Source organism: Ochotona curzoniae, unplaced genomic scaffold (assembly GCF_017591425.1).
Source record: "Ochotona curzoniae isolate NIBS_2020 unplaced genomic scaffold, NIBS_Ocur_1.0 scaffold_1852, whole genome shotgun sequence".
NCBI classification, from domain to species: Eukaryota; Metazoa; Chordata; class Mammalia; order Lagomorpha; family Ochotonidae; genus Ochotona; species Ochotona curzoniae.
This window is the reverse complement of record NW_024467087.1, coordinates 35,110,079-35,125,744: the sequence shown is the minus strand read 5'-3', so window position 1 is coordinate 35,125,744 and position 15,666 is coordinate 35,110,079. Positions and strand designations below refer to the sequence as shown.

Below are 15,666 nucleotides of genomic sequence, written 5' to 3'. Positions count from 1 at the left end.
GCTCCACTTCCCATCCAGCTCCCTGCTTGTGGTCTGGGAAAGCAGTTGAGGATGGCCTTGGGACCCTGCACCCGTGTGGGATAGCCGGAAGAAGTTCCTGGATCCTGGCTTTGGATCGGCATAGCATTGGCCGCTGTGCTCACTTGGGGAGTGAATCATTGGATGGAAAATCTTCCCCTCTGTCTTTCCTCCTCTCTGTATATCTGACTTTCCAATAAATAAATAAATCTTTAAAAAAAATACTTTGCTTTAAAAAATGTATTTTAAGGACTTGTGACTGTTGCCGAAGGACTATAATATTGTAATGATATAGGAGAAAACACTGGGGGAGGGGACGATGAGAAGGGTGGAAGGGGAAGTCCCTGAGCCTATGGAAACGTATAATGAAAAATAAAAAAAGGAAAAAAATCTAGTCAGGGTCTGGTACATAGTAGGAACATGGCAAGCAGTGGCTTTTCTTATTCTATTAGTACTCTTTGGATTGGACACACTCAAAAACATAAACACACACAAACATAATTCCAGATTACAGAATATATTTTAAGGACATTATCTTTTGTTTTACTGACTGCTCTGTTGTCGTATCTTGCATATCTAATAACTTCATGTTTTATTAGTTAAAATATTTATGTATTCAAATATATCCAACTTTTTCCATAGTTCTCTGCCAATAATCTAATATTTACTAAGGTTATTCCCTCAGTCAAGCTTACAAGGTTTTCATTTTAGGAAAAGTGTGGTTTCATTTACAAAATCCAAATATTTAATCCATTTGGAATATACTTTGGAATAAAGTGTAACGCAAAAAAAAAAAAAAAAAAGAAAAAAGAAAAAATCCAACACTCTTCAATATTATCTTCTTCAGACCTTTCTAGACTATCTCATTCTATGGCTATTTTATTCTTTTATTACTAATTTAAATGCTTCTTTTAATATATATAAATACAGGCATTTCTATTCTGTTCCTCTGATCTACTTTGGTATCCACAAGAAAGTGGTTTTTAGAGAGCACTATTTTAAAAAAACTTTCATCATTATTTATATTTTTATATTTATATGGAAGGCAGAGTGACACAGAAATCTTTCACCTGCTGGTTCAGCCCTGAAGGATCACGGCTGACAGGCCAAAGCTAGGAACCTAAGCATCCAAGCCACCATCTACTGCCCTCCTAGATGCACCCAGGAAGCTGGTATAGCTAGGATTTAAACTATCACTCCGGTATGGTATGCCATGATTACATGTGGTGGCTTAAGTCACTGTTCCCCAGTGTTGGCCCCTAAAAAGTGTCATTTAACAAATTTTATTATATGACTCCTTTTCTTGTTAAAAAATTTCCTAGTTTCACTGTCTTAAATGTAATTGGCTTTGTTAGGTTTGAACTTCATTTGTATGTCAATCTGGGAGAGATAACTAGAGAATTGTATGTGTACACATACAATCGGATCCCAATTCTGCCAAAAATGTGTGATTTCACTGCAAATGTGTACACATATGCATAAACCTTAAGATAAGTGACCCTGTATTAACCAGCTATTTCAGGTACGTGTATGCTAAGGATGTCCTGTGTTCCCCCTCCCAGCCACTTTGCTCCCTGCTCTGTCTCACAGGTTTACCTTGGAAGGTATTCCTTGAACTTTGCCTTCAGGCTTGGTCAAAAGGAACCCAGCAGGAGATAGAAAGGAAAAGATCGTACTTACTCTTCATCCTGGCTGATGTTTCAGTCTTTGTGAGGTGATGTCATCCTGAAGAACACAGCTGCTGTCAAGTGGCCCTTTCCACATACTCAGATAGCACTACAGGACTGTCCCCACCCCCTTCTCCTTTTTGCTTCCTCTCCCATGTTGAACAGTATTAACACTGTTACAGCCCGCTTATGTTTTTAAAAGCCCCATGTTGAACTCCTAGCACCTCAGCATGTGGCTTTTTTTTTTGGAAATAGGGTCTGATAACACAAGTTAAAATAAGGCCAATAGGGTGGTCCACCATCTAATGATCTGTATCTTTACACTGATAAGCTGGGGAAAAATTATTTTATCAAACTTGTGCAATAATCCATTCTGGTCATTTTTTGCTGGTACTTAAGAGTGATCTAGTAGGATTTTGTTTTTTCTAAAATTTCTACGATAGTTACAGACTACTTTTCTTGCTAAAGCTATGAAAAACATTGTTTAGGATAGTAATAGCGTGGCTTGACTAGTAAATTCCCATGTTAAGATGAACTCTCAAGCATAGTTATCCAATATCACTCCACACTTTCATGGATTTTTCTCCCCTAGAATTCTCAACTGCTTCCAAGGGATTATGAACCAAGAGGGAATATAATACGTGTGGTGGAAGGTTGTCAGGAAGCCTGTCAACCTTGGTCAAAGATCTTACAAGTATTCCTAATAGATGCGTGAAACCCAAGTGGCTACCCGTGCTTTGGTGGGAAAGGGCAAAACTCTGTGTAAGGAATTAGAATAGTAGCCACACTAAATGGCTACGATATTATACCAGCCGTACTCACAGGGCAAGTGGCAATCAAGAGAAGCCACACTGAGGGGGGAGAGGAAGATTACTGGCCTGACAGAACATATTCCTGACTGCCACACCAAGCAGGAAATGGAATCTTGTTAATTAAGAGCCATGGACTCCTCAGTGATACCACCTAGATCTTTCTCCGAACAAGTTGAATCTGTCAGCCCCAGTGACATTAAAATTAAGCACAATACACATTTCTTGCTTTGAAACTTAGAAACAATTTTTATTTGAGATCTGAAATACAATTCCTAAAATATCAACTTCTCCAGAAAACCGTGGCTACACAATAATGCATTGCCTCTATCATGTTAGAACGTGCATTAGACTCAAATACAAAAACCATGAAACAAATCACCATCCTTCAACAATTTGAGCAAAGATAGAATGCCTAAGGAACAACATAGATGGATTGCAGAGGATGGGCTGTTTTTACTTCAAGCACCATAAAAAAAAAAAAGCACAAATGCATGGGTTTTCGGGTATATACATTAAGTTGAACCTTTGGCACTAGGAATCAGGGCATTTATCATTTTTTATTTTTTCTTTATCACATAGCATTAACACATATTAGAAAATCGTGTAGTGTCAAAGGGATGGAACCACCAGCATTCAAGCAATGTTGTCAACTATGCAACAAAATGTTCTACTGAATTTTTCTTCTTTTTCTAATTACTGCATACACTGGTAGCAACTTCAAAATGAGAAAAAGGAGTTTGTACTCCTTTATTTTCTGTTAAATATAGAACAGAAAACAAACTGAAACATAAGCCCTGTTATACATTAACAATTTTAAAGAACATCAATTGTACAAGAAAAAGACTAGGAACCAAAAAGTGTTTTACAGATACCAGACATTAATGGTGAGTGGTCAGTAGACCCTCACAGGGCTTTGCGGTGGTACTCAGCAGAAGCCACTTTGTAATCACTGGCAGTAAACAGAGATGCGGAATTCTTTGCCAGATATTTTAGGAAATCATGCAAATAGCCCAACAACAGAGCAAGGCTCTTCTCATCAAGGGGCGTATAAGCCAGCATTGCTCCAATTCTCACAAATAATCTCAGTAGGTGTGGTGCCCCATAGACCTGGGACATTGGTGCATCAGGGTGGGCCAACAGAATCTCGGCATATTGGGGCCTCTCAAACTTGTAGAGCAGCTGAGTGCCCAACATCACATTGAAATACTCCTTAATCCCTCCCACCACCTCATTAACTGCGTACTCCTTGTTATCGATGTTGCCTTGTGACTTCTTGCAATTGGCATATTCTTCCAGGATAGCATCAACATTCTTCTTAGCAGGGAGTTGAAACAGCTGCTTCTGCCTGGTTACCAAGTCCCAGTCCTCAACAAGCCATGGCTTTAGCTCTTCAGGAATCTTCACTTTAACTTCCATTCGATTCTTGAATGCATCCTCGCTCTCGACAGTAGGATCAGCCCGTGCCCTCTTCTTACGAGGGGGCTGGGGTGCTTCGCTGGTGCTTCCACCATCTCCGTTTCCAGGGGTCTTCTGCTTGTTCTTTCTGGTCTTCCTCACTGATCCAGAAGGGGGGTTCTCAGCCGAGCGACCCCCCCATCTTCCTGACAGAGCTTGTTCAGCATTCTTCGGCTGCTGGCCGGCTGACTTCTTTCCTGAAGAGGCGCCTCTCATCTTACTTCTCTGCATGTTGCCTCTAGTTGGCTTTTTGAAGTTGTCTTCTTCCGCAGATTGGTTTCCACGAACTTGAGAGCCCTGCTTTCTGGAACTCATTCAACCCTGTTTTTATTCCAACCACTGTAACATATAAAGTATTTTACTTGTTTATTGTCTAGAGGGACCCTTAACTGTGCCTCATAAAGGCCCATTTAGAACACAACTTATCTAACTGTCTCACAATGTAAGTTTTAAATCCTATTTCAGGACCTTTTTTTGGTGCCTTTTCTACCTCCCTTCCCCTCTTTCTCTATTCACCACTACCCACTATTCTCAACTTGCCTCCCAGGCACTCACCAGACTAGCCTCCAGGTTTTTAATCCCACTAAAAAGTATGAGTGTCCTTTAAGAGAAAGCACCAAAATGAGAAGGAATCTACAAAAGGCAGTGGAGTAATGAAGGAACAGAGGTCTATTAAGCTTTTTTATCACATACCACTGCATTTTTGCTTCCAACTGGTACTATGATAGGTGCTAGAAAATTCAAACATCTAAAGTGATCATGATAAAAAAAAAAGAAAGCGCCAGTATGGGACAGTTACAGGCACAGAATATTTTGGTGGCAGACAAGCCATCACTTGTTGAAGGTAGGACAGTGGCTAGGGAGAAGCTAGTGAGGACTCGCAGGTTTTGAGGGCATGTGATTAGGTCATTAGAACTATCACAAAACAAGACATTACTGCTTCTATAGGAGGAGCAATTAGATTAGAGGGAGATGTTATTCAGTATCAGGTCCTATCACATGTGAGGTGTGTATTTCAAAGAGCATTTTAAAATGTGGGGGAGAGAAGTCAGAATTAGAAGTGAGATCTACGAGTAGTTGCCATATAGCTGGCAGCAGACAGCAGGAAAGCCAATGAAATCATTCATGTGGAAACAGAAAAAGAATATGAAGTATTAACTCCTGGGAAATCTCAGGAAGAACACTACCTAACTGGTGAGCACTGCGAAGGCCAAATGAAACAAATGGCCACAGCAGCCACTGGATAATTAGGAGGCTAACATTTTGGAAGCCCAAGTTGTGAATTCCAAGAAGGGAAAGGAATAATGTACTGTGAGGGAGGACTAGAAAATCAAGGTTGTAAAAAATAAATCTTTTGCGTGTGGCAGATAAAACAATTCTTTTCACTTACACAATCTTTCTTCTTTCCTTTCCAAGAATGCCTAGAGATTTCCCGGATTTTATAGATCTTCTGAGATGGTCTGTAAGAGTGGAGTAGGAGACACAACCTAGAAAATAAAGCAAGTATCTGCAATCAAGGTGAACTTCTGTGAAATCATCTAGGAAAAAAATGTTGAGTTGTGACATCATAAAGATTTCTGTGCCATTGGCTCTGAGTCCTATAAGACACAGCAAAGTTATCCCCAGCTTTCACAAGCTCCTGTGAATTTCTGAAATGTGATGTGGCTGAATAAATAGCTCTACACACTGCAGGAATACTTAGATGTATCAGATGCTCACTGTGGTTTCTGTAATGCTTGCAATACTGAAGAACTGGAACTACACATTCTTCCCCAGGGTATACAAGTTCTGTTCGCATTCAATAACAAAACATTTAAACGAAGCAAAGGAAATCCAGGTATACATATGCAAAGATGTTCAACAGATCAAGTAGATAGGGAGGTTGCAAAATATTAGGTACAACAGAATTCCAAATGGATAGACAGTCCAGGCAGAAAAATAAGCACTTCAGCTCTGAGTGGAATCTTGTTTCATGTCTAAGGTGCCCTGCTAAAGTCAGTGTAACCTCTAAGAAAGGGACACTGGCTGATCAGCCTCACAGCAAGTTTCCATGGTAACTATAATTTTCACAGGCAGTGAAGTTCTACCAGCCCATTTCTAATCCTCAAGTATATACAGACAGGGTGTAAAACAAATGCAAAAAACAACCTAAAACCCTCTATATCATAGAAAAGAAGCCCCAGAGCTGCTAGCTGTTACTAAGCAAACAATACCTTGTAAAAGAAAGGCTCAAAACCTTGAGTACGAATTAAGCGGCAAAGCCAGGCTTCAGGACATTAAAAGCTGTGACTGTAAAGACTGATCTAACAAAAAGAAAAAAAAATAAACAAAACAAAAAACCCAACCCACCAACACCAAAAAAAAAAAAAAAAAAAAAAAAAAAAAAAAAAAAAAAAAGACTTCTGTGGGTATCAGGAAGCTGCTGGCTCAGAGCACAGACACATCTTGTATTAGTGGCAAGAGTGGCCAGTGCCCTCAGACATGCTTAAAACAGGTGTGATATCCTAGTACCTAAATTCTCGCCTCCCATATGGGTATCAGATCGTACCCTGGCTGATTCACTTCCCATCCAGCTCCTTGCTTGTGGCGTTGGAAAGCCACAGAGGACAGCCCAAAACTTTGGGATCCTGTACCCACATGGGAGACTCAGAAGAAGCTCCTGGCTTACGATCAACTCAGCTCCAGGCACTATGGCCACTTAGGGAATTAATCAGTGGAAGAAAGATCTTTGTCTTTCCTTCTCTGTGTATATATCTGCTTTTCCAATTAAAAAAAAAAAATCTTTAAGATCCCACATGGGCACCGGTTTTAATCCCGGCAGCTCCACTTTCCATCCAGCTCCCTGCCTGTGGCCTGGGAAAGGAGGATAGCCCAAAGCCTTGGGACCCTGCACTGGCATGGGAGACCTGGATAAGTTCCTGCCTCCTGGTTTTGGTTTGGCTTAACTCCGGCTGTCGTGGTCACTTGTGGGGTGAATCATCAGACGGAACATCTTCCTTTCTGTCTCTTCCTCCTCTCTGATATATCTGACTTTGTAAAAATAAATAAATCTTTAAAAAAAAATCCAGGAAGCATATCATGAGGTTTGCTCATAAAGTGCAAAAACAAAAAAACAAAACAAAAATAAAACCAAACACGTCAAACCAAAAACAGAAAAACCCAAAACCTACAGAACTCAAGATGGCTCAGTGCTAACCAGACTGCAAAACATACAGAGCCTGACTAGACAAGAGCTATTCCGTGAACTATACTTAGGCCATCCATAATTTCTAAGTGTGGAAGAACTTGAGAGTGATAGCTGAACCTCCTATATTATCCATGGTATCGATTTAAGATTCTTGTCCACAAAAAACACAAAGAATTCGATCTGGTCCTCACCACAGTGGATGAAATGCCCGACACTTCTATAGGAAAAATACCTGTACAACTAGCCAAGGCTTATGTACCCAGTATGGAGAAAGCCAGAAGCTTTTTAGAAAGTATTATCTCAGTAAGTTTTATTTTTATCAGGATGTCCTACACAAGAAACAAGTAACCACTATCACTTGAGAATCTGGAGCCAGATACCAACCACTTAATATTTGCTCCTCCCTTATACTATGGTGTCTTTGCACCTTCTAGCCCCTTTCCTGGAAGCCTAACACTGCTTCAAGGGTGCCCTAAAGTGCTGGGCACATTATTTGCCCCAAAGCTCTTAAACATTGCTTTTTAAGCCATTTAAAAATAGGAATTTACCAGTTTCTGTTACCTGACTTGGCCTACCTTTTCTTTGCTTCAATCAGATGTCCTCCCCTCTTAAAGCCCTTTCTAACTTATTTTAGCCATTTTTCCCCCAGACATAAATGATGTTAGCACCCCAAAACTTATTAAATATTTCATGTGTTAATTTTGCTTATGGAGCCGATATATTGTTTGCTATGGAACTTGCATTAAATCGGTGTGGGGTATTTTAACACACAGAGAAAATGAAAGCACAGCTAGGACAGCAGGTACCATTTTCCCACCTGTTCTCTACAAGTCAGCTTTAATCTAAGGCACAAAGTGAGAAAACACTTGTCTTAGCTTTCTATAATGTTGCATGTTTAATCTCTAAATATACATAGATAAGCTCACACTGGTTAGCCTATGTTGGAATTTAACATTCTGCAAAAATTACAACTAGTAATTTTGTTTTTCTCCTGGAAACATTTGGTATACTCTCTCACTACCAACCAATTTTTAAGTATTCTGTGAACATTTTTTGTCCTCATTTCCTATGATTCCTTTGAAACTCCAAGAAGTGGATTTAGTGAACACTTTTAACACCAAGTTACTCTTCCCCCCAACTTTTACCAGTCCCAGAAGCGGCGTGCAAAATGCTGATCACTCAAGACTCAGGTCAGCATTGCAAAAAAAAAAAAAAAAAAAAAAAAAAAAAAATCCTTCATCCAAAAATATCTGTGAATTTTTTTAAGGAGATAGGCTGCTTCCAGGATGTATTTGTTTGTGTGCCCACTGTGCATGCATTTTGAGTTTGTCCTTAGTGCTTTTAACATCCATACACGAGCTCTTTAAAAAGATTGTCTCAGCCCAAAAATATTTCTAAGGTGTTCTTTTAGTGCATGATATTTTCATTTTTCAAGTTTTACAAGCAAATGTAGAATTGTCCATCCCATTTTTAAGTTTAAAGATAAAGGACAAATGCACCTGGGAGTATTTGTAAATTTTTACTTGACAAGCTATATATTTTCCCTCAAGGATCGAAATAACTGGTACTAATTATGATTCTTTCATAAACCTATTCATACATACTCTATAAAAATGTGCAACTGTTGCTTCATTCCAACACTCCCAGGAATATCCTCTGAAGAACTGAGAATGTTTTCAAATATTTTAGGTATATATTCACATATATAATAAAGTATAATTTGAAAATTCAATGTGTGCATTTTATGTAACACGTTCTGCTCTTTGCCTTGCCCCCTTCACAGGCATCTTTCAATGCCAGCACATACCTACCTCTTTACCATCCACATCATGTTCTATTATAAAGTTATGTAATTGTAACTACATTAAAGAACATTTAGGCATTATCACAAAAACGCTGAACTAGACATTGGTTTTTAGAAATTTTAGAGCATTAAATATCTCTCAAGGACATATTCCAAGACCAATTACTCAGGACAGAACCATTTTAATTTGTACCCGGCAAACAATGCAGAAATTCATTCTTCCAGATCTTCAGCAGGACTATATACGCCGTTGTTGTTTTGTTTTTTTTTTTTTTTGGGCTAATCTAATATGTGATAACATATTCCTGTCTTTTCATATATTCATTGGTCCGTTATGCTTTTCTTACATGAATATTTTAATTTGCTCTTCTACTAGGTTTGTTGCTACTTACTGATTTCCAGTAACTTCCTCCCAGAATTTCACTTTTGAAAAATGTACCTAATGGTATCTTAACATGCATATGTGTGGACGTCTCAGGATTATGATGATGTCAATCTTTGCCTTTTTCACTTTTGGTTTTCAGGTCATCTTTGGGGAAGATGTCCCCCCACCAATATTATAAAACTGATTTTCTGTATCATTTCTTAATGTTTTTAATTTCCTCCAAACTTTTCCAAATATTCATTAATGAATATTTATGAATAGTGAAAAAATATTCTTTTACCCAATGGATGTGAAATGCTATTTTATAGTATTCTAAATTCTCAGAGATATGAGTAACTGAATGTACTCTACCCTCAATAATTTAGAGTTTGATTTTTAAAGTTATCACTGACCCTAGACCACCTATTTGTGGCAATACTGTGTCTGTTCTCCTTATATCTTCACATTAGTTAAATTACTGGTTTACTAATTTAAACAATGCCTTTGACTAACACTTGTAAGCATGCATTAAGGACGTTTGATGCAGTATTATTTGAAATAATAACCCATTGGAGTCAACCTAAAAAACTATCAATGGTGACTTAGCAAAGTAAAGTGTTATGCATGTCCTAAAAATGAAATATATTGCTAATTAAAAGACTGGCAGTGTGACAGGAATAAGATAGAACTATAATAGACATCCAAGGCAGACAAGACACAAAGCAATACCAACAGTGTAACACCATATTTGAATAAAGAAAAATATAAAATAAGACTATTCGCATTTCAAAATGCTTTAAAATTCTGATCCTTGTATGCTTTGTAGCCTGGGTCTCCTCCCCTCTAGATTTTACTCATCCTTGGAAGGCTAGGTCAAGATCCTTTTTCTTTCCCAGGTCATCCTGACCCCTGCTTTCTTTGAGCACCTTTAAGGCCTAATACTCTGCTTCCCTTTGTTCCTTAATTATTCTCTAAATGGTATCATATATGGTTGTTTCATGCTTTTGCACCGAATATAACTTCCTCAGGGCAGTGTCCTCTTCTGAAATGTGTATTTCAGAAGAGAGAAAAACAGAGGGACTCCATGAGAAATACAGCTTTCAAGAGATTGAAAAGCCATTTTTCACCTCTTCCTGCAAGGAACGGGAAGCAAGACTCCAAATGCTACCATTTTTGTGCATGTGTCACAAGGGTGTGACATTTTCTATTAAGTGCAAATATTATGTCAGTTATATCCATCTCCTCCTTGGATCTTAAAACATTTCTTTTATGTTTAACATGTTTTTTTTAAAGGTCTGAACAAAGAAGAAACGATGCAAAATTTGTTAGATTGAAAATAATGAGTAAGTTAAAATTACAGCACCTGGAAATTTCCCCATAAATATGACAACATAATTTAAACCTTTTTAGAATGTTAGAATAAGTCAGAAATCCTATTTCCAGTCCTAGTGGTAACTGCTGCTTCTGGAAAATGAAGAAATCAATAACATTAATTTTTTTCTTATAATTCCGAAAGAGGATCCAGTGCTTCCAGAAGTATGTGCTAGATGTGCATGCGTAAAACAGGATGTAACAGAGCCATTCGTTTTTATCACAGCAAACACTTAATTGCGCCTGACGTTGTCCTGGTACTTTACGTGTAATCCCCTCAACAATTAAATGAAGCAAGAACTGCTATTATTATAATCCCCATTTTACAGAGAAGGAAATTTAAGCACAAGATGAGTGAAGTATCTCTCCCAGAATTAGACACTGGCAGAGCCATGGTTTAAATTCAGGAAGTCAGTATTTGCTCTTCACCACCAAGTTACGCTGCATGTGGGATGCCCTCCCCCCACCCCAAGAAAACACGAGTTTGTGGATCTGCCATTGGGAATCAATCTTAGCAGAATGCATGCAAGCTGGTGTCTAGCCTCTTCTTATATTGGAAGCATGTTACGCCATCCTCCCATTCTCAGAATGTGGACTACTTTCTCAGAAAGGAGCTTACTAATTTTCCAAATATTTCTGTAAGGATCTGTAGTGTTACGCTGTGCATGAGCTAAGGCCAGGGGAAGGGAGTCACTTACCTAAGATTCTGTAATCAGGACCGGTTCTGCAATCAGGATCAGGGCTCCTGATCCTTACTGTATAGGAAACTTAAGCTTTTCTGGTGGTGATCTAGAGGTCAAACAAAGGGATAAGAAAGGACATTAAAAAAAGACAGGTAGGAAAGGACAATTTTCTTTTCCATCCATAAACGCAATTTTATCACTCACAAAGGACACCAAAGCTGATAAATAATGTACAAGCACTTCATTTTCCTTTCTTGTGGTCCTATTTTCAACTGTATTTTGTTGTACATTTATTCAATCCTTGATGAATTAAAAATGTCCCCCCTACTCATTATTAAGGATAACAGCAAAAGGCAAAAAAAAAAATGTAGAAAGACTCCATCATCCAGCTTCAACAATTACTAACTGAAGGCCATCTTGTTTCATCTATAACCCCACCCACTGCTCCCTCCCCCTCCCCGACTTTTTAAAGCTCACCTAATAGCTGATTTCTATTATTTTATTGTGGAAAATTTCAAGCATATACCAAGAAAAAACAGATTAATACAAGGAACTCATCTGCCTGTAATTTCGCTTAAACAATTAATAATTTACAGTTAATTTTCTTGCCCCTATTCCCCTCCCCCTTCTTTCCTACCGCTGAATTATTTCAAAGGAAATCCTAGTCATCAACGTATTTTAAAAATAATTGTAAGCATAACGTTATTTAATCCACGCAAAATTTTTGCCAAAATCCCCTAAAAAGAAACACAGCGTCTAAAAACATAACCACAATTACGACCACGACTGCTAAAAATCTGACATGAATTCCTTGAAAAACATCAAATATCGCATCTGTGACCAAATTTCTCTGACGCATCTTAAATAGCCGTTCATAGCTGGCGTAGTTTTGAATCAGAATCCAAACAAGGCCTACGCATCGCATGTGGCTCATTTCTCTCCATTCCCCTCCTCTTTAACTTTCTAAAATAGCAAAATTTCAATCCTCGCTATTTTGAGATTAGCTCCCAGATTGGTAAAAATTCATCCTCTTTCATTCTAATCTTAATTTCTCCTAGGCAAGGGGCTGAAAGGCAGAAAAGCGACGATGACGAGCCAATTTACGTAATTCATATTTTTTTCTCCTGCTACGTGGATATTTCTCTCCGTAACAATAGCTAACATTTTGCGGAAGCACGTTTCATATTAAGCGTTTCATACACATTAATAAAGAGCACACATCCCTGAGCACACGTTTCTGAGGCAGACACTATTATTATCACCATTTTACAAACATGGAAACCGACACAGAAAGAACAGGAGCCTTGCCCAAGCGGGGCGTTGCCGAGCAGGAACCAGAATACAACTTTGCCCCACCGAGAAGCAACTACCTCACCCTTTCTGTAAAAACGCTGAAAAGAGAAAACCATCAACCCTTTTATCCCACCCCTACACCCCGAAACCTGAAAGGAGAATCCAGTTCTTCCTAGGAGCCGACGTGTGTTCACAGCCGTCTCTCCAACCGCCATAGTAAAGCCAGGTTTCTCCGGCAACTGATATCCATACGGAGACACGTCACCCGGGAGGCGGGCTTAGGTCCTTGAACCAATCACGACCGTCTTCTCTAAGTTTTAGAATGTTCCATAACGAAATGATTGGACAATGACTCCAACGTCAGTAATGACAGTCCGCCGCAGTAAAGGCGGGCGTAGCAACCTGCTTCTTCATGGTTACAGCCCAAAACGAACCAATCACCTTCCTCCTTCAGTGCGAGTTTCGGCCAATAACGCTCGCCCTCTTAGATTCTAAGCCCACCCTCTAAAAGCGCGACAGCCGTTGGGTCATAAGTCTATAGGGCAGAGAGCTCACGTGGCTCGTTTTCACGACCCAGAGTTCCTCTGACCAGAGAATTTTTTTTCCCTTTCTGCAGGGAGGCATTATGGGTTTGTGGGTGGTTTTTTCCCCCCCTCCCCACTGGGAAAGGAAGTGTCTACGTGGCCTGCGGAAATAGGATAGGCGGAAATGAGCTAAGGTTCCCGCGAGTGGGGAAGCGCGAGGTCAAATCTCGGGCCACGCCCCCGAGCCTGTTGCGCAACTTGCGAGCCAAGGGAAAAAAAAAAAAACCAAACGGCGCAGTTGGGGTTTTGATGTACGCGCGAGCTGGCACGGTGAGTGGCGCGAGCGCGGAGTGTCAGGGCCAGCGTGTGCGTGTGTGCGCGGGGTCCTGAGCTGGCGTTGGCTTAGGGCGTGAGCGCGCGCCAGCCCGCGTGGCGCCGACGGTGGTGGCTGTGCGCAGGCGCGCACCCGGATGTGGCCGGGAAGGGGGGGGCGTGTGGAGCCAAAGCGCTCTGTATATTTCTGTGGTTTATGTTTCAAAAGCCGTGTTTATGGCAAGGCAAGTAATTAAATTGCAAAGACTACAGCAACCAAAGTCGTTTTTTAGAAAAAAAAATTATTTCCCCTACCGATTTAATTTCAGATCTTCCCCGCCAATAAATTTCTCAATACATTTTCTTCTGTGTCAAAATTCCGTTGTGATCCAATAAACAGCCCCTAAGTGGTTAACAAATCCACCCCTTCCCATATTAGCAACTCCAAGTGGTGGCTTGTTCTAACTAACCTAATTGTCTCCCTCCCTCCTCTCTCCGAGCCTCACACTCCCCTTTTCCCTACCCCCATGCCTGTTCCGCAATAAATTACATTTTCTCATGAAAATAGTAAAATATCTGCATATGATATCTTTCTCTTCTGCTAGAGACTGTGAAATTTTCATAGCGGAAGCTCTCCTACCTGTTTGTCACGAGCTCCAAGCGCAATGCCCGTCTAAAGGGAAATGCGCCTTCAGTTAATTTTCCAGAAAGTTCTAGGGATGAAGTTGTTATCTCCGGAGCTTGTCGCTAGATGCCGCCAAATCCCAGTAAAGGATTGGCTGCTCCCTGGGATTATGGACTATTAATCCACCAACCCTTCTGCCGCCACCCCTGCCTTCTAATTAGCAGAACTCTCCAAACAATACAGACATCCTGTACGAGTGTATCTTCCTTCCATCCCTAGGAAAAAAGTTAGCCGTTAGGCAAGGCACAGTGACCCGAGAGCCAGATTTTTTTTTTCCCTGATAATATTCTTTTCTCCATGGGAAATAAAAGTCTCCCTCTCCTTTGCCTTGGAAGCGTAGGTGCTGAAGGTAATGGAAATCCTTAGTCCTTTGCTCACCTTCTTTCCCAGTGCTTAAGACTCCCTTAATCTAATGATGGAGATTAACGTTTATTCAGTCAATAAAGATACATGAGAACTCAAGAGACTTAGGGCCTTACTTAGCTGTGGTGCAGCACGTGCCACCATCTATAATGCCAGCACCTCATATGGGTGCTGCCTCACTTGCCATCTACCTCCCTGCTCATGATGTTGGGATAGCATTGTAGGTTATCTGTGTACTTGGGCCCCTGCAACCTCTTGGGAGACCAAGATAAAATTCCTAGCTCCTTTTTTGATCCTGTCCCAGCCCTTGCCATTTGGGAAGTGAACTAGTGGATGAAAGATTAGCCCTGCTTCTTCTCCCTCCCCCTCCTTTCAAGTAGATAAAAACATCTTAAAAAAAAAAAAAAAGCCTCACGGGTAAAAGTTGGACCCTGCTATTGAAAACCAACTTTTCATTTCAGATTTTTTGATCAGTTATGTATATTTGCCCCCTTCCTTTTTCTACAGTGATACTAGATTTGTCTAATTAAAGTCATGCTCTAGTTACCAACCTAATATATTGATAAATATGTAAGGGGGAGTTTTAGGGCAGTGGGTCTCAAAATGTGCTTCCCACAAACATTATCAGCATCAGGGAAGTTGTTGGACACTCACGATCTCACGCCTCACCCCAAACCTAATGAATTAGAAATTCTGTGGATGGGATTTAGCAATCTGTTATTGCAACCTGTTGCATTGATTCCAGGACACGCTGATGTTTGAGACCATGGCTTTGGGAAGACCGAAGTGCAATGCTTAGCTTCGTCTTCACCACTAGGGGGTGCTACATAATGGAAAGTCAAACTAAATGATAACTTGTGAAAAAATCATTTGCATTTCACGTGTTAAAAGTCTAATGTGAACAAGGATGAGATTATTTTACCTGTACACTCAATAAGTATGGAACCATAATTTTAATTTTACTGGCCTCAGTTCAACCATAGCAACTTGTGTGAAAATACAATCTTTTTTTCCCCCAGATTTAGATAATGTTGACTTGAGTATCAAGAAGAGTCCAGGAAAGCAAAAATAATTAAATGAAAATGTTTTGGTCATTTTTCCTACCCTTTCCCGTGTACATTCTATAAT

At 39.9% G+C, this 15,666-nt stretch overlaps 1 protein-coding gene across 3 annotated transcripts; it reads right to left on the bottom strand.

Annotated features, from left to right (window-relative positions):
* Positions 1-2,722: 2,722 nt before the first annotated feature.
* MORF4L2 (mortality factor 4 like 2) lies at positions 2,723-14,149 on the bottom strand. 3 transcript variants are annotated; one of them, XM_040999644.1, is made up of 4 exons: positions 14,131-14,149; positions 11,377-11,467; positions 5,343-5,439; positions 2,723-4,291 (listed from the first exon to the last, which is right to left on the bottom strand). In XM_040999644.1, the coding sequence occupies exon 4, from the start codon at positions 4,265-4,267 to the stop codon at positions 3,401-3,403; it is 867 nt and encodes a 288-aa protein (XP_040855578.1). In that variant the 5' UTR covers positions 4,268-4,291; positions 5,343-5,439; positions 11,377-11,467; positions 14,131-14,149; the 3' UTR covers positions 2,723-3,400. The 3 variants fall into 3 exon arrangements, with proteins under 3 accessions (XP_040855578.1, XP_040855579.1, XP_040855577.1); XM_040999645.1 differs by lacking the exon at positions 14,131-14,149 and adding an exon at positions 12,804-12,911 and having other exon boundaries at positions 5,343-5,490; XM_040999643.1 differs by lacking the exon at positions 14,131-14,149 and adding an exon at positions 12,804-12,911.
* Between the last annotated feature and the right edge of the window lie 1,517 nt (positions 14,150-15,666).

What these genes read in the sequence shown, in the direction of transcription:
- MORF4L2 (XM_040999644.1), bottom strand. Translation starts at nt 4,267, where the DNA reads ATGAGTTCCAGAAAGCAGGGCTCTCAAGTTCGTGGAAACCAATCTGCG.